The following is a 20166-nucleotide window of genomic DNA, read 5'->3' as shown; positions in this document are numbered from 1 at the left end:
AAATTATTAAAAAAATAAAAATCAAGAAATGGGTTATAGTTGTCTGATTTTACTGTCCAAAAAAAGAGAACACTGCTTTCCCCAGGCCCAAAAAGAGTTTGCAGGACTGACCCCTGAGAGAAGCTGACCCAATATGTATGGAAACAAGAGATTCCTGAAGGAGCTGTCTCTGCCAGAAGAGCTGCTGCAGAGATGTTCCTCTTAAATGAAATAACACCATTCCTGTAGGAATTAAAATCTGACTAAAATCACTAACGTTATGGAAAATACTCCAAAACTTACACTCTGCTGTTCTGAATGCAGTTGCTCCAAAATATCCTGAAGAACCAAATGCTGAAACTTAACCTAATAATACCAATTCAGTAGGTATATAACGTCTGCCAGTGTATGGAAACAAAGCCAGGACAGCTGATTTAATTCACAGAAAATACAGAATTTGGTTAGCATCCTTCAGTGATTGGTTGTCTCACTGATGGTAGGATTTGTTTGATAATAGCTAACTGTAAATACCATTTGTACCATGTAACCCCATGTAACCATGTTACTGTGATTTCCACCCTCCCCCTGGCTGGGGGAATTTGAGTTTGATCATGAGTAACTGAGACAGAATTACCAAAGTACAGTAAATCCAACATAATACTTTCTTACCCCAAAATACACATTCCAAAACACTGGAAGAACACAGCATTTTTTTCCTGTATTATTTACTCAAAAAAACAGATGAAAAATAATACAGTTCAGGAAGCTTATGTGTGATTAAAGGAATGTACTGTGCATACATCTTAATATACATATAGTTCCAGTTGTATTAGTGCATAGAGTCAGAGAAGAGATTTCTAAAGGCAAAGCAGGAGTTACTCCCAGAAACTGAGAGGGAGACAGTCTAAAAATTAGCTTTACTAGGATTTTATTTCTACTTTGCATGCAGAGCTGTAGCATGTTGGAATCTCATATGTATTCATGCAGTATTTGTCTTTTAAGCATGACTAACATTCTGAGAAAAAGGTTTACTCTGCAGTTGGAGCCTAAAAGAGCCACTTGGAACTTAGGGATCCAAGTCCATGATGTATAGTCTCTCCTGGAGCCAGGATAACTTTTTTCCTACCATGTAGGTGAGGAGACTGAGGCTTGAGCAGAGCTGGCTGTTAGGGGGATGCTTTTGGTGACAAAGGGACACTGTCCCTCCTGGAGCTGCCAGGCTGTGCTGATGTAACCTGCTCTGAATGTGCCTCTCTCCTCTACTTTCTAATCAATTTGAAGGGGTCAATGGCCACGCCAGGCATCTGTGTAGCTGCTGGGGTGCATGACTTCTTTTGAATTGTCCGTCTCCAGCTTGCATTATCAGGTTACTTTTCTTTCAGGGGCCTGCATAAGAGAGCAGGCCTCTGCCCAGTGCCAATTATAAGTGCAAAGAAAAGCCTTTTTGTTTGGGTTTGCCTTTGATGTGTGTTGAGAGGAAGCGTGCAAACCACACTGCTGGGTTACCTGACCTCTCTGTGGTGAATTCCAGTTGCATTTACTTTTCAAATAGCTATAAAAAGTGAAGGGTTTTCAAAGCTGTAACTCCAAATTGTTCCCAGCACAAACCCCAAGCAGCTGCACTTTGTGCTGGGAAAAGCCTTGAGGGCTGAAGGAGGGAGCCTTCCCTCCAGGCCATGTAGATGTTTTACAGCTGTACGTGTGGCCTTGAGGTTAAAATTACTTCCTTGGAGATCCCCTCCATAGATGGGGTGGCCAGGCTGTTTTGCGGTCACGAATCTTGGCCTGTTGTGCCGGATGCTGCTGTGGGGGGAGGAATGTGCTGATGGGAGGTCTGCACATCCTCACCTTGCAGGGGTGCCTTTCAGCACCCTCACCTCTCTTGGCACACACTGCCTGCATTCGGGGCTCTCCTAGTCCATGGGGACAGGTCTGGCCAGCCCAGAGGGAGCTGGGGCCGTGCCTGGGCCCTGCCAGCCCGAGGTGCTGAGTGCTCCCGTTAACTCTGGGGAAGCGCAGGAGTCCTGGGCTGAGACTGTGCTGACACCAGGGTCTTGTTTCTGGTCAAGTAAACCAGAATGTTTTATTTTGTTTTATATACCCTGAGCTTTCTCAAGCAGCTCTGGAAGACACAACTCCAATGTCTGCTTTACAATTATCCGACATCTAATTTAATAAAAGCTCTGCAATTAACAGGCTGAATTCATGTAGCTCATGTTCTTCAGGGCCTCATCTGAAGGCTTTGCAGTTCTTAATGGGCAGAACTTTGCAGATGCTACACTGATCCGCTAAGCTCTGCTCTAATATTGTTTAAAAGTAATTGCCCTCACCATGTTGTTTCTGCTTTGCTATTTCTAAACTATGCAAAATTCAGGAAGCTGCCTCTTGCACATGATTATAAATTGCTGGCTGGGGTGAGATACCTAACAGGCAGCTAAAATATAATAAAACATTAAATGCATTTTCATATTGTGCATGTTCTCTTTACATATGTTTCACAAGGGACTCTGAATTTGCTTCACAATAATAACCACGAAAGGAAAAAAATATGTTCTCAGTAATGAACAGATACAGCAGAAGGGTTTTGGGCATGTAGTTCTTCCCTCAAAGAATTTTGCTTGAAAAGGGTATGAAGAAAATCTCAATAAAATATTAAGATTTGACCTATTGCTGATTATATTTGAAAAGCACAGGAGAGAGTCATGGCAGGAATGTAATTGGAGGGAGAAGGAAAGTAGAGTGCCAAGTGTATCCCTTAAAAATTAAAATTTTCTGCTCTGTTATTAAGAACAGCAGGTTTTATTAGTGGCATATAAACAACACTGAAACCTGGAAGTGACAACTAACAGCAGCCCACGGCTTGTTAAGTCCATGATAGAAGGTTATAATTCATATGCCATCTGGAAATTTTGTTGAGGGCTGCTCTCAACATGAGCTCATCATTTGGTACAAAATATTCTCCTGCAGGAACATGTCTCAAAGAACAGCAAGAGAACTGAGGGATAACAATTTTCAGGATAAGAACTGATAAATTCTGTGAAGGAAAAAGATTCCTTTATTTTCACCTTTGACTTATTGATATTACTCTGAATTCACTTAGATCATGAAGTCTGAGTGCTCTCTTGTTTCTTCCTGACTGGGACTGGTGATCTATTTAGACCGTGCCATGTGCCACAGACAAAAAGTCTTGCCGCTGACTTTGCCTACAAAACTCATTCTGGATACCTGGCAGGAAACTGAAAATGGGAGAAAAACATAAAAATGAAATATTAAAGATAGCTTGATGGAATCTACCAGCTCGTCTGACACATAAGAAAAGATAGAAAAATTTGTTATATTTAGGCTAATAAATTAGAAGACAGGTGATGTGTCATACATATTACATAGCAGAAGGTAAATGCTAGTGAGAAGAGATTATTTAAGTGATAACACTGGCACATGAAAAACTTCATGGTGACTAGAAACCACTTTAGATTTTAAGTAGGTGAGACCATAAATTTTTAAGACAGGGAAAGCCCAGAGCCCTGCAGAAATTTAGCCTCAGGAATTGTCTGAGGCAAATCAGTTTAACTTAGCATTTAACAGAGAGAAAATGCATGTACAAGTGGCAGTGAAATCAAACTTTCAAGGAGGCTTCCAAGCAAAACTGAAATCACAGACGATGAGCTAAGTTTGTTAAACACAGAACATCACTTATAGAAATGTTAAGGTAAGTCATGGACCCTAAGTAATCTGATGTGGATGTCAATTATCTGAGCAGTCTGTGATTAAACCCAGACTTTTCTGATAGCTGTGGCTGTCTTCGCATTGTTTCAAAGTGTTCGACCTTGAATAATATTTGCTGAACTGGATGTCTATGGCCACAATATCACACAACATATTTTGGAGTTGTGGAAAGATGAGCTCACCAAGGGCACACACAACACACAGCCTGATCCGTGGACAGTGACTGATGTCAGCCCAGAAAACAATCTGATTTTCATATACCCTGAAAATGCTATCTACTTGCATGGACATTCAGAGATGTTTTTGACAAAGTAAGTCATCAGTTTTCCTGCTCTCACCAGTGGTCTTTAAAATAGCACTTCCCAAAGATGTGTTCTCTTCTGAGATTCACACCATTAGTCATGTTGTTGATTCAGTCAGGCTCCCCAAAGCCTGGCCTGTGTCTCCTATCAGCTTCTTCTTTGTGCATACTTTTCTTTGAATTATTGCTGATCCAACTCTGTATTACAATAATTCTGTGTACATGGAGTGTATTTTATATTAACATTTGTTTATTGTGCTAAAGACCCTCAGGAATAATCTTTAATTTTTAAAGAATGCTGCATTAAAATTGTTGTTCCCACTGAAAACACTGGGACTCTCCCAACAGGCCATAAAATCACATGAGATTTAGGTACTATAGGATCCTCTTCTTAGTATGGGAAAGATATAAAAGAAGCCTTAACTAGTTTCAGCCCAGTTCAAAATAAGACTCACTACAGCATCAGCTCCATAGTGCTGTTTTTAGAATAAAAAGCTGTGAAAATCAGAGCTGGGGACCTCAAAGTCAGTGAAGCCATTCTTGAAGATTTAATCATTGCATATATTTGGAACACTGACATTTTTAGTCTTATGAGTATTGTGAGAATCGCAACTTTAGTCATGCCTTAATGCAAACCTTATAGAAATATTCTTTACAAACTTAAAGTCATGAAGCAAACTGATTTAGGGTTGAGAAGGCACCATTCTGTTTGGGATTCTGTTTTCTTTTCTTTTTAAAAACAGGGTCATCTCAGAAACAAGTTTTCCCCTTTTATTTGTCAAGAAAATGGAAAAAATTATTAAAAATACTATGCTGGTAAAAATACTGTTCTAACATTTTAATCCTCCTTATTTTCTGTTACATTCTGTTTTCTAAGCACAGTCTGCACTGAAGAAATTCAGCTGCAGAAACCATTGTTTGAAGTGGGAAGCTGAGACTTTCTGACAAATTGCAAATAGCTGACTTGAAAAAGTGTTCCCTGGTATCTTCCCCTGAATGAAAAAGTACACATCTCTTCTGACATGTGTTCTTGCTATCTGCTGATCTCAGCATTTAAAAATGTTTCGGGATAGGACAGGACTGCATTAAGGGAACTTGGATGAGTAAATCCTCTTGTGGCTCTTTAGGAAGTTATAATCTGCAAAAGGACTTCACTTGAAGGAATCTCTTCTACTTAGAAGGCAAAAAGGGAAAAATAAAACTCCCTATTGCATACAGCTTGCTATCTGATTTTCCCCCTCATGTGTAGCCAGATTTTTCTGAGGGAAAAACTTTAATGATAATTGCTTTTTTCCATAGCAGAGCAAGGATTTTTTTGAACAGATGCTGACTGATTCCGTTCTGTGCAATTGGACTGGTGGCTCTCAGAGTACTTGCTCAGGGCTGCCAAGTTATGAAATGTTTGAGGTATAAGCAGAGTGTGAATAAAGCTTTTATTGCTTTGAACAAGATATCTCAGCTCAAAATTCCCTTGCTTACATCTGTGTGGATATTAATGACCTGTTAGTTAAAAGTGGATATAAAAATGTCAGATGGACGAAAACAGATCAAATCATATTTCTTCTTAGTTTTGCCCTTTAAATGTTTTATGGTTACTATCACTGGGCTTCCCTCCTCTTCTCATGTTTTGTGTTTACTGGCTGTTACATAGTCACCTTTTTAAATACAAATACAGCCACAAATCAGCGGCTGCTTTTATTGTCATTTATATCAACAGTTGTTGTCTCTGCTTTCATAGAAGAGGGAATAATTTCTAAATGGGATGAATGAAGAACTCGTTATATTCTTCTTTATATTTGAGATATTTCTGAAAAATAGCAGTTTTCCCAGGGTCTAAAATCTTTCAGATATGCTAGGAGAAGCTTCAATTAATCCTCTTAAAATCTGTTTCAAATCTTTAAATACTATTGTTGTTGTATTTTCAAATTCTAGATTATACTTTTAAGTTTGCCAATATTTTTTTTTCTAAAGAAAGTTTTATCATTTAATCTGATAATGATTAAAAATTAGTGATATGACCAGTTTTTAAATTTTATTATTTTTCTCTTCTCTCAGTGTGATTTTGTAAGTGAAGACAAGTAGGAAAGGCAAATATGGAAGAATTTTTTGTTTCAGAAAGGAAACTGATGTGTTTAAATACATTGAAAGAGAAAATGAAGTTTCACTATTTTATATAAAATGAATGTATCATTTTCAACCAGACCTAGCTACTAATACTTATTAATGATATTACTTAAGTAATTACACAGCATTTCAGGAATGATAACTAATGCTAGAAATTGCACAGTGAATTCAAAGAGTGCTCCCTTTCTGGTGCTGCAGCACAAGCCTGATCTGGACAAGATGCTAGGCAGTAATGCTGAGCAAGTTCAGTGTTACAGCAGCATCATATTTTGCTCTTCTTGTCACTACAGATTCCAAAGGCTGTAAAATTCTCCCATGTTTCTGATCCTTCTCATAATATTGTTGTGTGATACTCTAATGGTGCAAGAGTTGTCAGCGCCTTTTGAGCCAACATCTGGAAACCATTAATGCTTCGTGGAGCACAGGATGGCACAGACACCACTGATGCATCTGGAATGAGCAAACCCTCTCTGTTGTGCCCTGGTAGGGTGGGTGATTGCCAGGGGAAGCCTGGGAGTCTCTCAGGATACTTCAGACAGACTCCTGGCTCATATGCAATGGCTGAACCTATAGTATGACCAGGAACCTGAATGCACCATGTGAAAAAGATGTGGAATATTTCTCTCCTGGCTTTTTGTTAGCTACAGTCTGTTAGTGACAGTCCAGTCTGTAAAAAGTGACAGCTACATCTGTGTGGATAAATTTCCCATCTGAAACAGATCTGAAACCAAATATTTTGAACTTAATTGCATGTCTTGCATAGCATTTGATTTATTCATATGCACATTGGCTCTGTGGCACATGGCAGCAATCACAGGTAGGATGTCTTGTTACATGTGACATGAAGAAGAGCATTTTTCCATGCTGACATGGTTCATCTGCTCAAACTTAAAGAGCTCATTTAGCTAGGCATCCTTTTTTTTTCATCTTTCCTTTATTCTCTTGTAGTGGTAGCGTCAATTAATTATTCAGCTCCATTTCAAATATTTTAAATGCACATCTTGTAGGAGAATTTATGCAAGACCAATTGTGTCTGATTATGACATATTTTCCTCAGACTCTAGAAAAGCTCACTAAAAGTCAAGAACTGTAGCTTTTTATTACTACTTTTTTCTGGACACTTTCTTTGTTTATTAATATCATAACTGGCAACTCTTACCAAGCTTCTTTAACTCTCCTGGTTCTGCCAAAAGCTGGGACTGTTCAGGCTGGAGAAAAGTGCAGAAAACACAAGTAGAAGTGATGCTGGCATTTTTTTTTTTTTTTCCCCAGAATGCCTGCAGCTATGATTCTCCACTCAGTAAAGATTTTTGCCCCAAAGGAATGAAGAGTAGGCAGATGCTCAGAGAACAAGTGATATGGATCTAGGAGATATTAAGACCTGCAGCTCTTGAAAAGCTAAAATCTTTTGCAAACAGAATTACAATTAGCTGTGTTCTGATGGAATTTCTGAGGACTCTTGGTGGTTCAGAAAGAGAATTTTAACTTCTAATATGACTCGTTTTCTGTCAGCTATGCAGAGGCAATGGAAAACATTTGTCAAAACAGATGGCAGGTTTAGCCCCCTGCCACTGAATACAAATGGGAAGTTCAAGGTCCAGTTAATGGCTGCTGAGCCAAGAAACATTTGGAAACTTAGTTTAGCATTGACTAGACCCCAAAGAATACACTGTTACAATTCCAGGACAACGTGTCTATGGCCAAACTCGGAATGCTGTGAGCATTATGCTTCCAGCCAGAACGAAGAGCTGCTGAGGTGCACAAAAACTGAGATGTAGCAGCTAACATGGTTTTCAGGATTTTTGAGAAGACATGTTTGACAGCTGCTGCAGCCCAACAGAACATTTCTTTGCCCAGTGCTTCCTGACATTTTACTACCACTCAATTGCTTTTCCTACACTAAAATAAATATTATCTGAAAAGCAATCATATGCATAAAATATACAAGGAAACAAAATGTGAAAGTCTCTGGTTTTTCTATTAAATCATACTGGCATTTACACTCAAGTAAGTTTCACAGAATCTCTAGGTAAATTGTGGAAACTATGATCTGTGGAGCTGAAAGGTTTTAATGGCCAATGGCATAACTACTGAAAGCAAAACAAAGTCACAGAGATGTTTTACATACATCCAGTGAAACAAAACTGGGGTAATTTGTGCTGATTATTAATGAAAAATGTTCTTGCTGTGATTGAAACAATTTACTGTTAAATGAGCAGAGGTTACTTGCCTGAGTTTGGAATAAGAACACAGAGAAAGCTCCTACAAAGTGTTTGTAATAGTGATCAGTGCTTTTTTCAGGCCCTAATCAAGATCCTAATAAGGTAATCATATAAAAGATTAGAAAGGTAGATTTTTCCTATGGAATGGGTACTCACTGCAGCGCAGTAAATGCAAGGTTAAACTGCACCATGTCTGTCTCTACCTTTGCATCCCTTGTGCATACATCAGGAATTAAGCATCGAAGACCAGAAGTGTAGCACTGTCGAAAACACAACTGACCTGTCAGTCTTGCATACAAGTCCCTGTCACCAGGTTCCGAATGTTTCTTCCCAGTTGGGTCTGGCTGAGTTCCCTTCTTCTTCTTTCTTCACACTGAGGGGAATGTACAACAACAACTTAAAATTAAGAGCAAGGGCTAAAAGATAACTTTTGTGGCTGATAATTGTCAGACTACTCATATTTGTTTTCCATAGTTTCACAGGAATGACTTCCTAAGGATTAGCTTAGGACTAGTTTACTTTTTTTCCTTCTAGAATTTCATGAACCTATGGGATGGATGTCATGAGTGAAAGCCAAGTTGCTGTTTGCTATATCTTAAGGTAAGCTGTTAAATACCCAGTGGTTTTTTTTTTTGTTTGTTTTTGGATTTTTTGGTGGTTTTTTTTTTTGGTTTTTTTTTGGTTTTTTTTTTTTTTTTGTTTTGGAGCTGTAAAGCAGCATTGATATGCATTATACCCTGCGTAACTTGCAAGTGAGTATGGAAAAATGGCAGGTCCTTGATTTCTACACCAGTGGTTTCAGACTGGACCTAGAGACTAAATCAGATAATTAAAATCCAGGTAATTTTATAAAGATGTGCAATTCTTTCTCTTCAAAACCCTTGTGATCTTCATGCAACAACTTTGGCCAATATGCCACCATTGCTTCCCACAAAGCAGAACTGAGAGATCTCTGAAGAAAGCTGTTAAGTGTTCCCTTAGGATTTAGGCACTGATGATCAGCTCAGCAGAAGCAGGCAGAAGTTAACACACCTCAGTTGGCAGGAAGATTCAATTTTTAAAAGACTGTGTGTTCCAAATAACTGTGGCAGATGTACAGTGAAGCCCACAGAGCTGTGGGAGCTCATCACTAATACTAAGAGTCTTGGATCTTCCTGACAGATAACAGCTTGCTGTAGCAGCTGTCTCCAGAGGGTTGCTGTTATTTGGAAGCAACACATTTCAGTGCCTCTTTTCTTGACAATACCTGGGATTAATTTAGTCTACTGTTGTCTAAAGATTCCTGTGGAGAAGGAACTATCTTGAAGGAAATGTCTTCCGAGACCCAAATTAAGTGATGAAGAATTGTGCTTGCCAAATTTGTTTACATAGATGGGTTTTTTAGCCGAGAATTTAACTGTGTAGTTTGACACTAAAAAAAGTCATTCCTGGATTTAAGCACTGGGAAACAGTATAAGGGAATAAAAATGGATGTACAGAACTAGAAGACAACTCTTTTAACTATATCCATAATTTAAAACAGAAAAAAAATCATTAAGTAAATTGCATTTTCTCAAGTCTGGCTAAGGAACAAGGCATTTCTTGCTGGATGTGTGAATCTGTTCAGTACTGTGCAAAAAAAAGAAATTATCTTTTCCCTTAATATTTCTATAAACCTATGTTCTGCCACTTTAATCTACCAGTGACAACAATGCAGCATTTTATTTCCTGATTTGTTGTGACTATGAAACCTATGAGCATAGATAATTTTGTTAAAACACAATTAAAATTTAACAACTTGCCTAGTTATCCTCATAGTCAAATTTGTCCTCATTTGAAAGGGCTCTTTTCTAATTTTGACTTATTAAATTCTATGAGAAAGATCAAAGGTGCCCTTCTGTTCCTTATTACAGAGGATCAATGGGTCAGATAATTGAAGGTTTGATAAAATATCTCAGTGAATTCAGCTGTATGCAGTAATTATTATGTTATTAGGCCATTTCACAGTAAGAGTTAAACTCCCAATCCTTTTGTGAACAGCATAAATACGTGCTAAACAAGTACCTCTTTCCTGAGGAACGTGGTCCTGGTTGGTCTCATATTTGAAAATGTACCATGTCCTTTTCAGTTGCTAAGCTGTGTGATTTACAAACTGTTCTCGACGGATTGTATTGGCATCCCATCAGGACTGCATTCTAGCCTTCCTCCCTAAAATACAGGCAGTTCTAAGAAAGCGGCACTATTCTTGTGAAAACAGCATTTATATGTTTCTCTTGCATGTTTATCCTCAGCATCATCTTACTGGGAACATGCTTAACCTGCCAAAAGCTCTTCTGAACTCTGACTGCAAACCATTCCAAAGTCCAAATTTCTCATGCAAATGCCGTATGACCTCAGGTAGGTAGAGAACTCTAGGTTCTCTGAGCACATTATCTGCGACAAACTTTACAGTTTTCTGAGTCTTTTGGCTGCTGCATATTCAAAGCACTGTTTACTTATTGCCCTTGTCATCTAGTCAGACTGCATAGCTTTGATCCAGGCAGTTTGCTTTCAGTCTTACCTCAGGATTCACAACCTCATCGTGCTGAGAAGTCTGACCCAGGTGCATTATCCCGAAAACCTGAGGCTTTTGATTTGTTTGATTAACTCCCATGGCTTGCAAGCGATCCAGCTTTTGTTCAGCCGCTGTTCTGAAGGCTGGTGCATGGCTCTGCACGGCTTGGGCTTTCCTTAATCAACATATGGACTATAATATATTGGTTGTTTTGAGTCTGATGTCATGGGAAAAAGTGTTGCTTCAGTCAGTATGGAAACTTGCCCGGATACCTTTGTGTTGTTTCTTCCTTGACCGTAGTATCTGCTTGAAACTTTTCACTTGCCTTCTAATGGTTATTCCTGCTCATCCACAGGCTGTTTCCAGTCCAAATAGAGTGCTACTTGATTGAAAAAATCCAAGAAGCAGTTCTCTTTTTGGCACATATTTAACAATCCCAGCTAAATCCCTTCTGAAATGCCATGGTCCAGTTTGTCATAGAAGGTCACAGGCTTTCTGAGGCTGTCCCTCTGGACATTTCAGCGACTTCCGTGTCTGCAGAGCTACAAAAACTCGGCTGAAATCTGGAATGTTTTTGAAACCCTTTCTTCCCCTCCCTCCAAAGTGGCTGTGAGGAAGCAGTGACCGAGGGTATCCTTGTGAAACTCCTATTGACCCTTAATATGGAATGTGCAACCAGTTCAGGGCTGTATCGAGGTCCTGTGCTTGGGGTTTGTTTTTTGTACTGAGGGAGCCTTTCAAATGGTGTTTGAGAATGACTTTAAAAGAACAGTTATATAATTTTATTTGCTCTGCATAACTAAAGGATATTAGTCAGGGCAAACTAATGTAACTCCAGTGATATTAATAGAGATGAGTTAGAACAACTGGAGAATAAGTCCTTAAATTCTAGGGAAATTATTATTGTGCAGGCTGAGTTTCAAAAGCTCTAATGCTGTCTAATAATGTTAGGAGTCTCTAATACCCAACTAATTCCTAATTAGCTTTTCCTTCCCTGTTATGCTTTTTTGTTTATGTCAGAGTTTTGCTGTAAGAAAACAAAAACTCTGTTCAAGATAAACCTGCCCTGAGCTGTGCCTACAGACTTGTAGTACCTGTCCAGGACAAGAAGCTCAGCAGGCTCAGGGCTTGCACACTCCCATTGAAACACTCAGAAAATCAAAATGTGTTTCTGCTTTGTAAATACCAACCAGGATTTTTCTGTAACCTCTAACATGGCTGATAAGGAATGGATTTTCCTAAGAACAAAGATACCATTCTAGCTTGGGGGTAGTCTCACTGCCAGATTTCAAGCTCCTCTTATAAATCACTATGGCTCTTCAGAAAACAGATGAAATATATGAATGTTGGCGAAACCGCCCCACACTAAGTTTGTTCCAAAAATGGCTGCACTATTTTCTACCAAACTTCATTTAAAAAAAAAAATTACCGACTCGAAGAAGAAATTTCAACCTGGATATTGAAGTTTGGCTTTATAACTTTTCACACGTTATGGAGTTAGGGCTTTCTCCATGCCATCTGATTAACCACTCCAATTTTTGTCTGCATTAGAAACTTTATACACTAATGTAAGGAACAACAAGTATGGAGATCTTTGGTTGATTTTATCTGGATTTGGAGGATCTTCTGAATGCTATCAAAACAGTGAAAAGGGTCCAAGATCCCAGCTTTTCTCAGGCAGTGCTCATCAGAGAAGGCAAGTATGTAACTCCACCAAAATAAAGAAATGCTTAAATTATTAAAATAATGCATATTCTATTATCTAAGGCACTTTGGAGTTGTGCTGTGTGGGGAAGCAGGTTAGAAAACAAATAGAAGAGACCTTGTGGAGGTCAGTCTGTCCTGGACACCCTTAAACTTCAGTGCAGAAAATGGCAAAATGAATCCATCTGCAAACAGACTGGAAATAAACAACTCCTTGGATGCAATTTTCCTTTTATCCAGAAGCTAGGACAGTGCTTTTGGTTACCTTGTCTAACCGATTGCATTTCCAGGCTATCTATCAACACAGTTTCAGCTCTCCCCTTGCATAATATGATGAGAGAGAATCCGGGAGCCAGGCAGAGAATGACAGACCATTGTTACACCTTTGCAGCATGAAATGGCTTTAGCTCAGGGGAAAGCGCCTGGCCCTTGGAAAGACCTCTTGGCAGTGACAAATGTGCATGTATTCTGATAATTTATGTCCTGAGATTTCTTCTTAGTTACTGTTCTCTATGAAAACAATGTTTTTAAAATAGTGGAGATGATATCCAGGATATTTTTGCTATTTATAATTCCCATTGTTGCAGCTCTCTGGGGATGATTAGGTTGGATGACTTCAGTAGTGTGATAGCTATTGATATAAATAACTTTCCAGAAGATTTCCTTGTGACTTCAGAACAAATTAACCAGCAATAAAAACATTTCTGAAGGAGTTTAGTTACCTAGACATTTTCTGAAAACCACACTAGGCACTGCTTTGCATGCAAAAGAGATAAAAACCTTTAAAAGCTAATCTTTGCATGCTTAGGATTTTAATAAAAAAAAATCAATTATCAAACACCTAGGTCCCATTTTCAGGAGTCTTGGGCTCCTCGGTCTCTCAAGTATTTCTGACTATTGCGCTTTCTGATATATTTAGAGTAAAGGAAGAAATGCTTACCTAGATGAAGGCAAATATAAGCTCAGAAACAGAGTAGAGTTCAATGAGTTGCTAGGGAAATCTGGCCCAAGGACAGGTAATTATCCAAAACTCTCCACTTGAGGCATACCTAAAGGTTTGCTGTTGGAAAAGGTCTTTCCTTTGAGATTTCCAGTGTTTCCTGACTTCAGGCAGGAAAGGAATAGTGGAAGAAGTGCTTCTCACTCTATTATGGTCTATTCTGATCTATTCTGATCCCTGAAGAAGAGAGGTAGAGACATGGTGTGTGCTGAAAATAAACTAACAAAGTTCTAGTTGCTCTTTCATATGAGTCTGTTTCATTCCATTGCAATTTTAAATCATGTTTTTGTGGACCAATGATGACAAAGGACCAAAGATTTCAGGTCTAAATAACGGAAGGTGAACCTGTTTGTCATTCTTACCCTTTCTGAGTTCATGCACACAAATGCTCCAATTTTGTGTGCCAGTGCATGTGTGTGTAGAAATACAATTGGATAACCTCCTTAGCTTACCTGTGAAAAATTGAATTCTTAGACCTATTTGGTAATTGATTGAGAGACCTTGGATGAAGAATCTGCCCCTACAATTTGATTATTTAATCAAAAGAGACTGCCTTAAGTTAGCAACAGAAAATGCTGAAATCTTTGAGGGACTCTCACTCTTTACAGTTTTCAGTTATTTAATTTAAAATAGAAGCTGCTTCCTGTCCATAACAGGTCTACAGAGGGAATCCTATAAAGATCTTCTTGATTTATTGAAAAGACAGCTACTATGTGGAAGCAAAGCACTCAAAGTTTTCTTTGAGGTAACTGCAGCTCTTTCCTTTAGCAGGATGAAGCTATTTTATGCCAATGAAATATGCTGTTTTATGTCAATTTTATGCCAATGAAATGCTCACCATGCCATGGCATGTCATTTGTTCCATAGAATCACATGTGTTCCTCAGCTCAGCAGTGATCCATGCACCTAGAAACTTCCCTTTCTGAGTGACAGCCCTGTTTTACTTGGAGAATATTTGAGAAGTGTTACAGAGCCATCTAAAATTGGAAACCTCCAGAGAAAGAGCAAATCCCTTGGTCAAGGAAATATGAGTATATCTGAGATTTTTTAAAACCTCAGAGACTTGCTGAAGTCACCTAATCAGTCAGCAGGGCTTCAGAGTGGGAACAAGGCTGACACCATGCACTCCTTGGTGCCAAGTGACTACAGTCCTTCCCTGTCATGGTAAAATTTATGTGTTGCTTAAGGTAAATGAACCTTTCTGGGAAAAAAGAAAAAAAAATTTTCTTAATTCACTTGCATAATGCAAATGTAGAGGATTAACATGTTTGTACAGTAAAATAAGTGCATTGTTGTGCTGAATTGCACCACAGCCACATTACTGTAGATGGTGGTGAGCAGTAACAAATGCTCTGTAAAGTGTAGGAAATGCTATTGTAGGATTACATGCAACAATCTACCCATAGGGGAATGTTTCCCCTAATTAGGGACTTTATAATTTGGAATTATAGACTTGCATCTTTTCAGGGCACTTTTCTTATTTCCAGTATGATCTAGATTACATTGTTAGCCTTGATATAAAATTTGGAAGATGCCATCATATCTGGGGGAAAGGGGGAAGCTTCACTTTGTGAGGCATTATATATGCTAAAAGATAATCCGTGGTCAAACTGATTATAATACAAGCAGCTCACAAAAGTAAAAGATATCCTGTGTAATATTCCAAAAGGAGCAATTTGATCAAACCTACTTTTGCATCTACTGCAAACTGAAAAGCTGCTTTAGTTCTGGCCTAGTTTTCTAACCAGAAGTTCCTCCCTGATGTTTCTTTGGACCCAGATAAAGAAGCATGTGCCTAAAAAAAGAGTTTATCAGTATTAATTTTCAGTTCTACTCATTCCATCAGTAAATGTATGAGTGCAGTGTGTTTTCCCCTGCTCTTCAGTCTTCAGTTGTCTGCAGACTTTGGGTGAGTTGGAGCATTCACTGTTCATATAAAACACAGGGCTGAGGCTATTTCAGAATTTGGTTGGTGTAATGAGCTCGGAAGCTCTGCATTTCCACCCCTCTATAACCTGTATTAATATGGGTATCTTTACCAAGGGAGAAGGTTCTCATGGGAATATACAATAAACAAGCATGATTCTCCCTTTCTCTTTTGTCACAAAATCCTGTACTTACTCTACCCACAGCTATTTTGACTGTTTCTTAAATATCTTCTCATTGAAGTCACTGATTAATGCCAATGATTATTATACATTGGGTTTTGTTTAATGAGTTTCTACTTAGATTTCCATGAGATGAGTAAGCTCTTAAGCAGATCCTCTGCCAGGATTTGTTAAATAAAATCACTTTTGCCCATCAAACCACGTATTGGATGAGGGGATAATGCACTTATTATTCACCTGAGGCCATCAGGTGCTGGTGTGAGCTAAATGTCTCCACCAGATCCATAAAACCATGAGGAGAGATTTGGCCAATGGATTATGTTCCCAGTCAAGTGTCATACTTTAGCATATTTGACTAGGATTTCTCTACTGGAAGTAAAGGAGATGTTATTCAAAAGAGATGCTGTCTGAAAATACCAGGGAAAAATTTTGTTGCTCCCTCTGGTATTTTTTGAGCAAGCTGATGAGCTGAGGCACTACCAAGTCAGCTCTTTGCTGCAGAGAAGTGGCCTTGAGGAAGCTGCCACCTGGCAGAGGTGTTCCTACTTCCTTTCCCTGTGCTGCTGCTGCTCCCTGGTGTGTGGGAGAGGTCATGGTAGAAATCCTGAATTCATGAGCCACGTTAGATTCCATTTTGCTCGTATTTGCTCTAGGTGGACTGTGATAATGAAAGGGAAAATTAATATTAATTTGCTCTCATCTCTGTCCTTGGAACTGAGAGAATTTTTTGGTCCTCTATGTGAAATTTTGTACAGACTTAGAGGCTTGTTCTGTGAAACCACCTCATTACTAAAAAAAACCCCACTTTTTGGAGACAAAGCAGAAGTTAACCAGTCTCTGCTGCCCCACTTGATCTGAATTTACTGCTTCCAAAATATAAACTCTTCTATTTACTGCTATTCTCTGCAGCAGGAGTGCAATGGATTTGTTCAAATTAAGTTAATTTTCAACACTAAAAGCTAATCAAAAAAAATATAGTAGAAGAAAGAATTACAAAAAAAACGCTTTCTGCTCTGGCTCCAACAACATTTCTCTCACTTCCGTGTCCTGCCTTGTGACACAGGCTTTGATCAGAGATAACTGTCAAATTAAATAACATAAAATAATAATTAAAAAGGAATCGGCAAATAATTCAATCTCTAGGAAAAGTAAAAAGCTTTGAAAAGATGGTTGAATAGCAAATAGCCAGCTTTGCTGATGCATTCGAGGTGCTGCCAGGCTTGAATTGCAGATGGCCCCTGCTTGAAAGCCGATGGAGTTACAGCTTTATCCACCAACAGATGGTGAGCAGGACAGGGCAGGTCTCGCTTTTCAGGGCTCTGTCCTCTGCACTGCCTTGGCCACGGGCTGGGAGAAGCAGGGTCATCCTGAGAAAACACGGCTGTGACTGTGTGCGGGTGCTGGCACCTGGAGAGAAATCACAGCAGGCTGGTGGTGGAAAGCCCGTGTGCTGCTCTTGGAGGGCCTGGGAAGGCTGCTTCAAAAATTGCACCTGTACCAGAGTGTTCTCTGGCTAGGAAAGAAAGATCTTTCTGAAGGGTAAACTGTCTTTTGCCACATGTGCCCCTCTAGAAAGCCTTAGTCCCATCATTTCAAATGACAGTGAACAACAGGTTTCACCACAGCACTTGTAACATACCTGTATTGATGTGTCCTCTCCTTTCTTCCAGTAAGCAATTTTATTGTAAATTAGCATGCAAATTAATTGATGACGAAGTCTCTTGTAGTGTCTTTTCTATGAGCCCTTTGTGCTGTGAGGTGCGGGTTTGGCTTTCAGGCTTTATCACTAATATATCACAAACAAGGCAACAGCTTCTATGCTTTGATATTTATATTGGCTCCTGGCACACCTCAGATAATGAGGTTTCTCTGCATCAGTTTACATCATAAATTGTCATGTAATTTAGTCTACAAAGAAAATATGAAAAGGAACAACTGTAAGCCCTCAGGCTTTTGTGACAGACTAAAACAGCAATACAGCCACAGTAGAGTCTTTGTGCCGCTCTGTGGGGATGGATGAAGAGATGAGGGTAGGAGGGAGTTCCATTTACTGAGGTTCCCACAGAGCATATAAAATCCTAATCACCCTGTGGAGAAATGCAGGCTCTGGGCATTTCTGCTGGTAGCTCTCCACACTGCTGGGATCAAAAGGTGTGTGCAGGGGAGGATTAGTGGCCTGCCCTCCAGTTGCCTTTGAGACTGTATTTACCTTCGAGCACCGGTGAATCTCTGTGGACATGAGGACATTAATTATCCTCAGCTCTTTTATTTCCTTGGAATAGCTAGAAAAATAGTTTCTCTAAAATAATGCTCATTATAGACCCGAGTTTTCTTCTTCTCTTGTTTAATAGAGAGTAACTATGACCTGTGGCCTTGTATAAGAAACCAGTTGAATTCGGATGTGGGGTTTTTTTTCAGGCTTCCTCTCCTGCTCATGCTGCAGCCTTCTCTTGCTCAAAGGAGCTGGCACGTCATTGCATTTTTGCAGAAGTAATGGGTTCCTTCTGAAGGCATAAATCAGAAAGTCATACTAAAACACAACAATCCCAGCAGCTGACATATTTTAGAAGCAGCTGAAGATGAAAACCTTTCAAACTTGTTGTTCTCCTCAAACAGCTTGTGTTCAATCTGTTCCATACTAGCACAATAGGAATTGACCTTTCCATGTGTTACTATAGGACAAACACCACTCTGTGGATGTGGATAGTTTACATTGTGGAATGCTCCACTCGTACATATTTGAAATATTAATCTTTAGACCCCAGTGCAAACAGTAAATTACTTTTGCACTGCATTTCTTTCTACAGTTTGACACCTTTTCAAGCTCATTTGTGAATGATTTTTGTGTCTTCTTAGACATTTTTTCCTCCTTTCCTTTTAAGAGTATATTAGTTTGTAATACCTAAATTATGGATTTTATAAAAACTCTTCCAAAAAATTAGAAAATATTTGGAAAAGAAATTATCCATCATTCCAGTGTGTGCAAGTGCTTTAGGTTCCAGAGAGGTAATAGATAATCTGCAGCTATTTATGAAAAGTTTTACTGTATCTTTTAATGCCAAGCTACAAACAGTGGCCTTGGAACATTATGATACAACCTCAAGTTATCTGCTGCCCTACTTTGATTCCCATGATGGTATCTTTCAAGAGTTCTCTTGGCTGAAAAAGGAAAACAGGCTTTGATATATGACTAAATGCCTTAAGGCACAGAAGTAGGGAGCTTCTGTCCTTGCATTAATGAGGAATGACAGCAGGAGACAGGAGGTGAAAACTTCAGGATGAGCTGCATGAAATCTCTAGATGCATCCTTATTTTAATGATTGGTTAATGCAGCAGCAGGACTGGGATTCAAGGTGGATGTCTGTTCAAGCTAATTCTAGAAGTGAGTAAAGGTGGTGTTGTCATGAACCACATAAAATGCTTTTGTTTACATGCTTCAGTTAAAGTTCTTGGGTATGAGGCTTTTCTCAAAACATGGCCCTAAGTCAGTGCAGTTCTGAAGAAAGATTGACTCAGTCAGGTGGACACAGACATCACTCACTCTGGTCAGAACCTACTACTGCATATCTGGGAGCACTTGAACATGGGTCACTTCATAAAAATGTCTCTTACAGATTAAATGCAATAACAAGTTGGTAGTTTTTGGCACAAGGCAGAGACCTGTGATAACCTCTGTGACCTCTCTGGAAATTACAAAGCAGGTAGAGAGTGGTCCCTCTAAATGTTTTATCTTTTATGCTCAAGAACAACCTCAGCATTCACTTCCTTTATCTTAACATTCCAAATACATAAATATGACAGAAAACAACTAGAGTTACACTCTTGATAAATTGCCACTGTGACCTTCACCATGCCCTGGAGTGTCAGCTTCATGTGATATCAGCTAAAGCTTTGTGTCATGATTTGTCATTTGTGCAGCTGCCAGATGCTCACAAGTCTGTTGACTCTGAAATTTGACGATAAAAGCACTGTGGGAATTTAATAATGAGTCTTGGTTTGTTTGTTGATCTTGATCTTGACATCCATAATCTGAACTACTTTTAATATGCTGCTTTTAAGCAGATACTAAGCGAAAGATGAGGACACCCCAAAGCCAACCCATTGCAATGGTTAACCCATTCCTAAGCGCCATGTAAAAATCTGAATGACCAAGTTAAATTTCCACACATAAGCACAGTGTACAAGGATTAATTATTATTTTTGTTAGGAAACCACAGTAAACTGATATTCACTTTTGTAGATGCCCTTTTAATAATTTCAGTGCACCAGTAACCTAATGCTTGGAAGAAAACACTACCTCAGCAGTACCTCTGTAATTAAGATGACACCTCCCAGAGTCAGGCTGCCTTCATGGAGTGTGCTGTCATGGTGCTGGACACGGCCTTGTGATACCTGATACTGTTGTTTCAATGCAATAGGCAACTTCACTTTCAGCTGGAGCAGTGCAAATGATAATATTATGACCTAAC

The 20166-nt window shown here is 39.1% G+C and overlaps 1 protein-coding gene and 1 long non-coding RNA gene across 3 annotated transcripts in view; one reads left to right on the top strand and one right to left on the bottom strand.

Moving 5' to 3' along the window:
- Positions 1-2072: 2072 nt before the first annotated feature.
- On the bottom strand, positions 2073-12559 carry LOC137472674 (uncharacterized). Of its 2 annotated transcripts, none has more exons than XR_010998362.1 (3): positions 10892-12559; positions 8633-8725; positions 2073-3215 (listed from the first exon to the last, which is right to left on the bottom strand). It is a non-coding gene; the product is annotated as an uncharacterized lncRNA (long non-coding RNA). The 2 variants fall into 2 exon arrangements; XR_010998361.1 differs by lacking the exon at positions 2073-3215 and adding an exon at positions 7408-8029.
- RPL7L1 (ribosomal protein L7 like 1) overlaps positions 8896-20166 on the top strand; it is a 30855-nt gene continuing 19584 nt past the window's right edge. The window contains exons 1-2 of the mRNA XM_068187980.1: positions 8896-8952; positions 10623-10728. Of these exons, the coding sequence (XP_068044081.1) occupies positions 10706-10728 (23 nt within the window). The 5' untranslated portion in view covers positions 8896-8952; positions 10623-10705. The remainder of the gene's footprint in view (positions 8953-10622; positions 10729-20166) is intronic.

This window comes from Anomalospiza imberbis, chromosome 4 (assembly GCF_031753505.1).
Source record: "Anomalospiza imberbis isolate Cuckoo-Finch-1a 21T00152 chromosome 4, ASM3175350v1, whole genome shotgun sequence".
In the NCBI taxonomy this organism is placed as follows: Eukaryota; Metazoa; Chordata; class Aves; order Passeriformes; family Viduidae; genus Anomalospiza; species Anomalospiza imberbis.
This window is presented reverse-complemented; position numbering and strand designations above follow the sequence as displayed.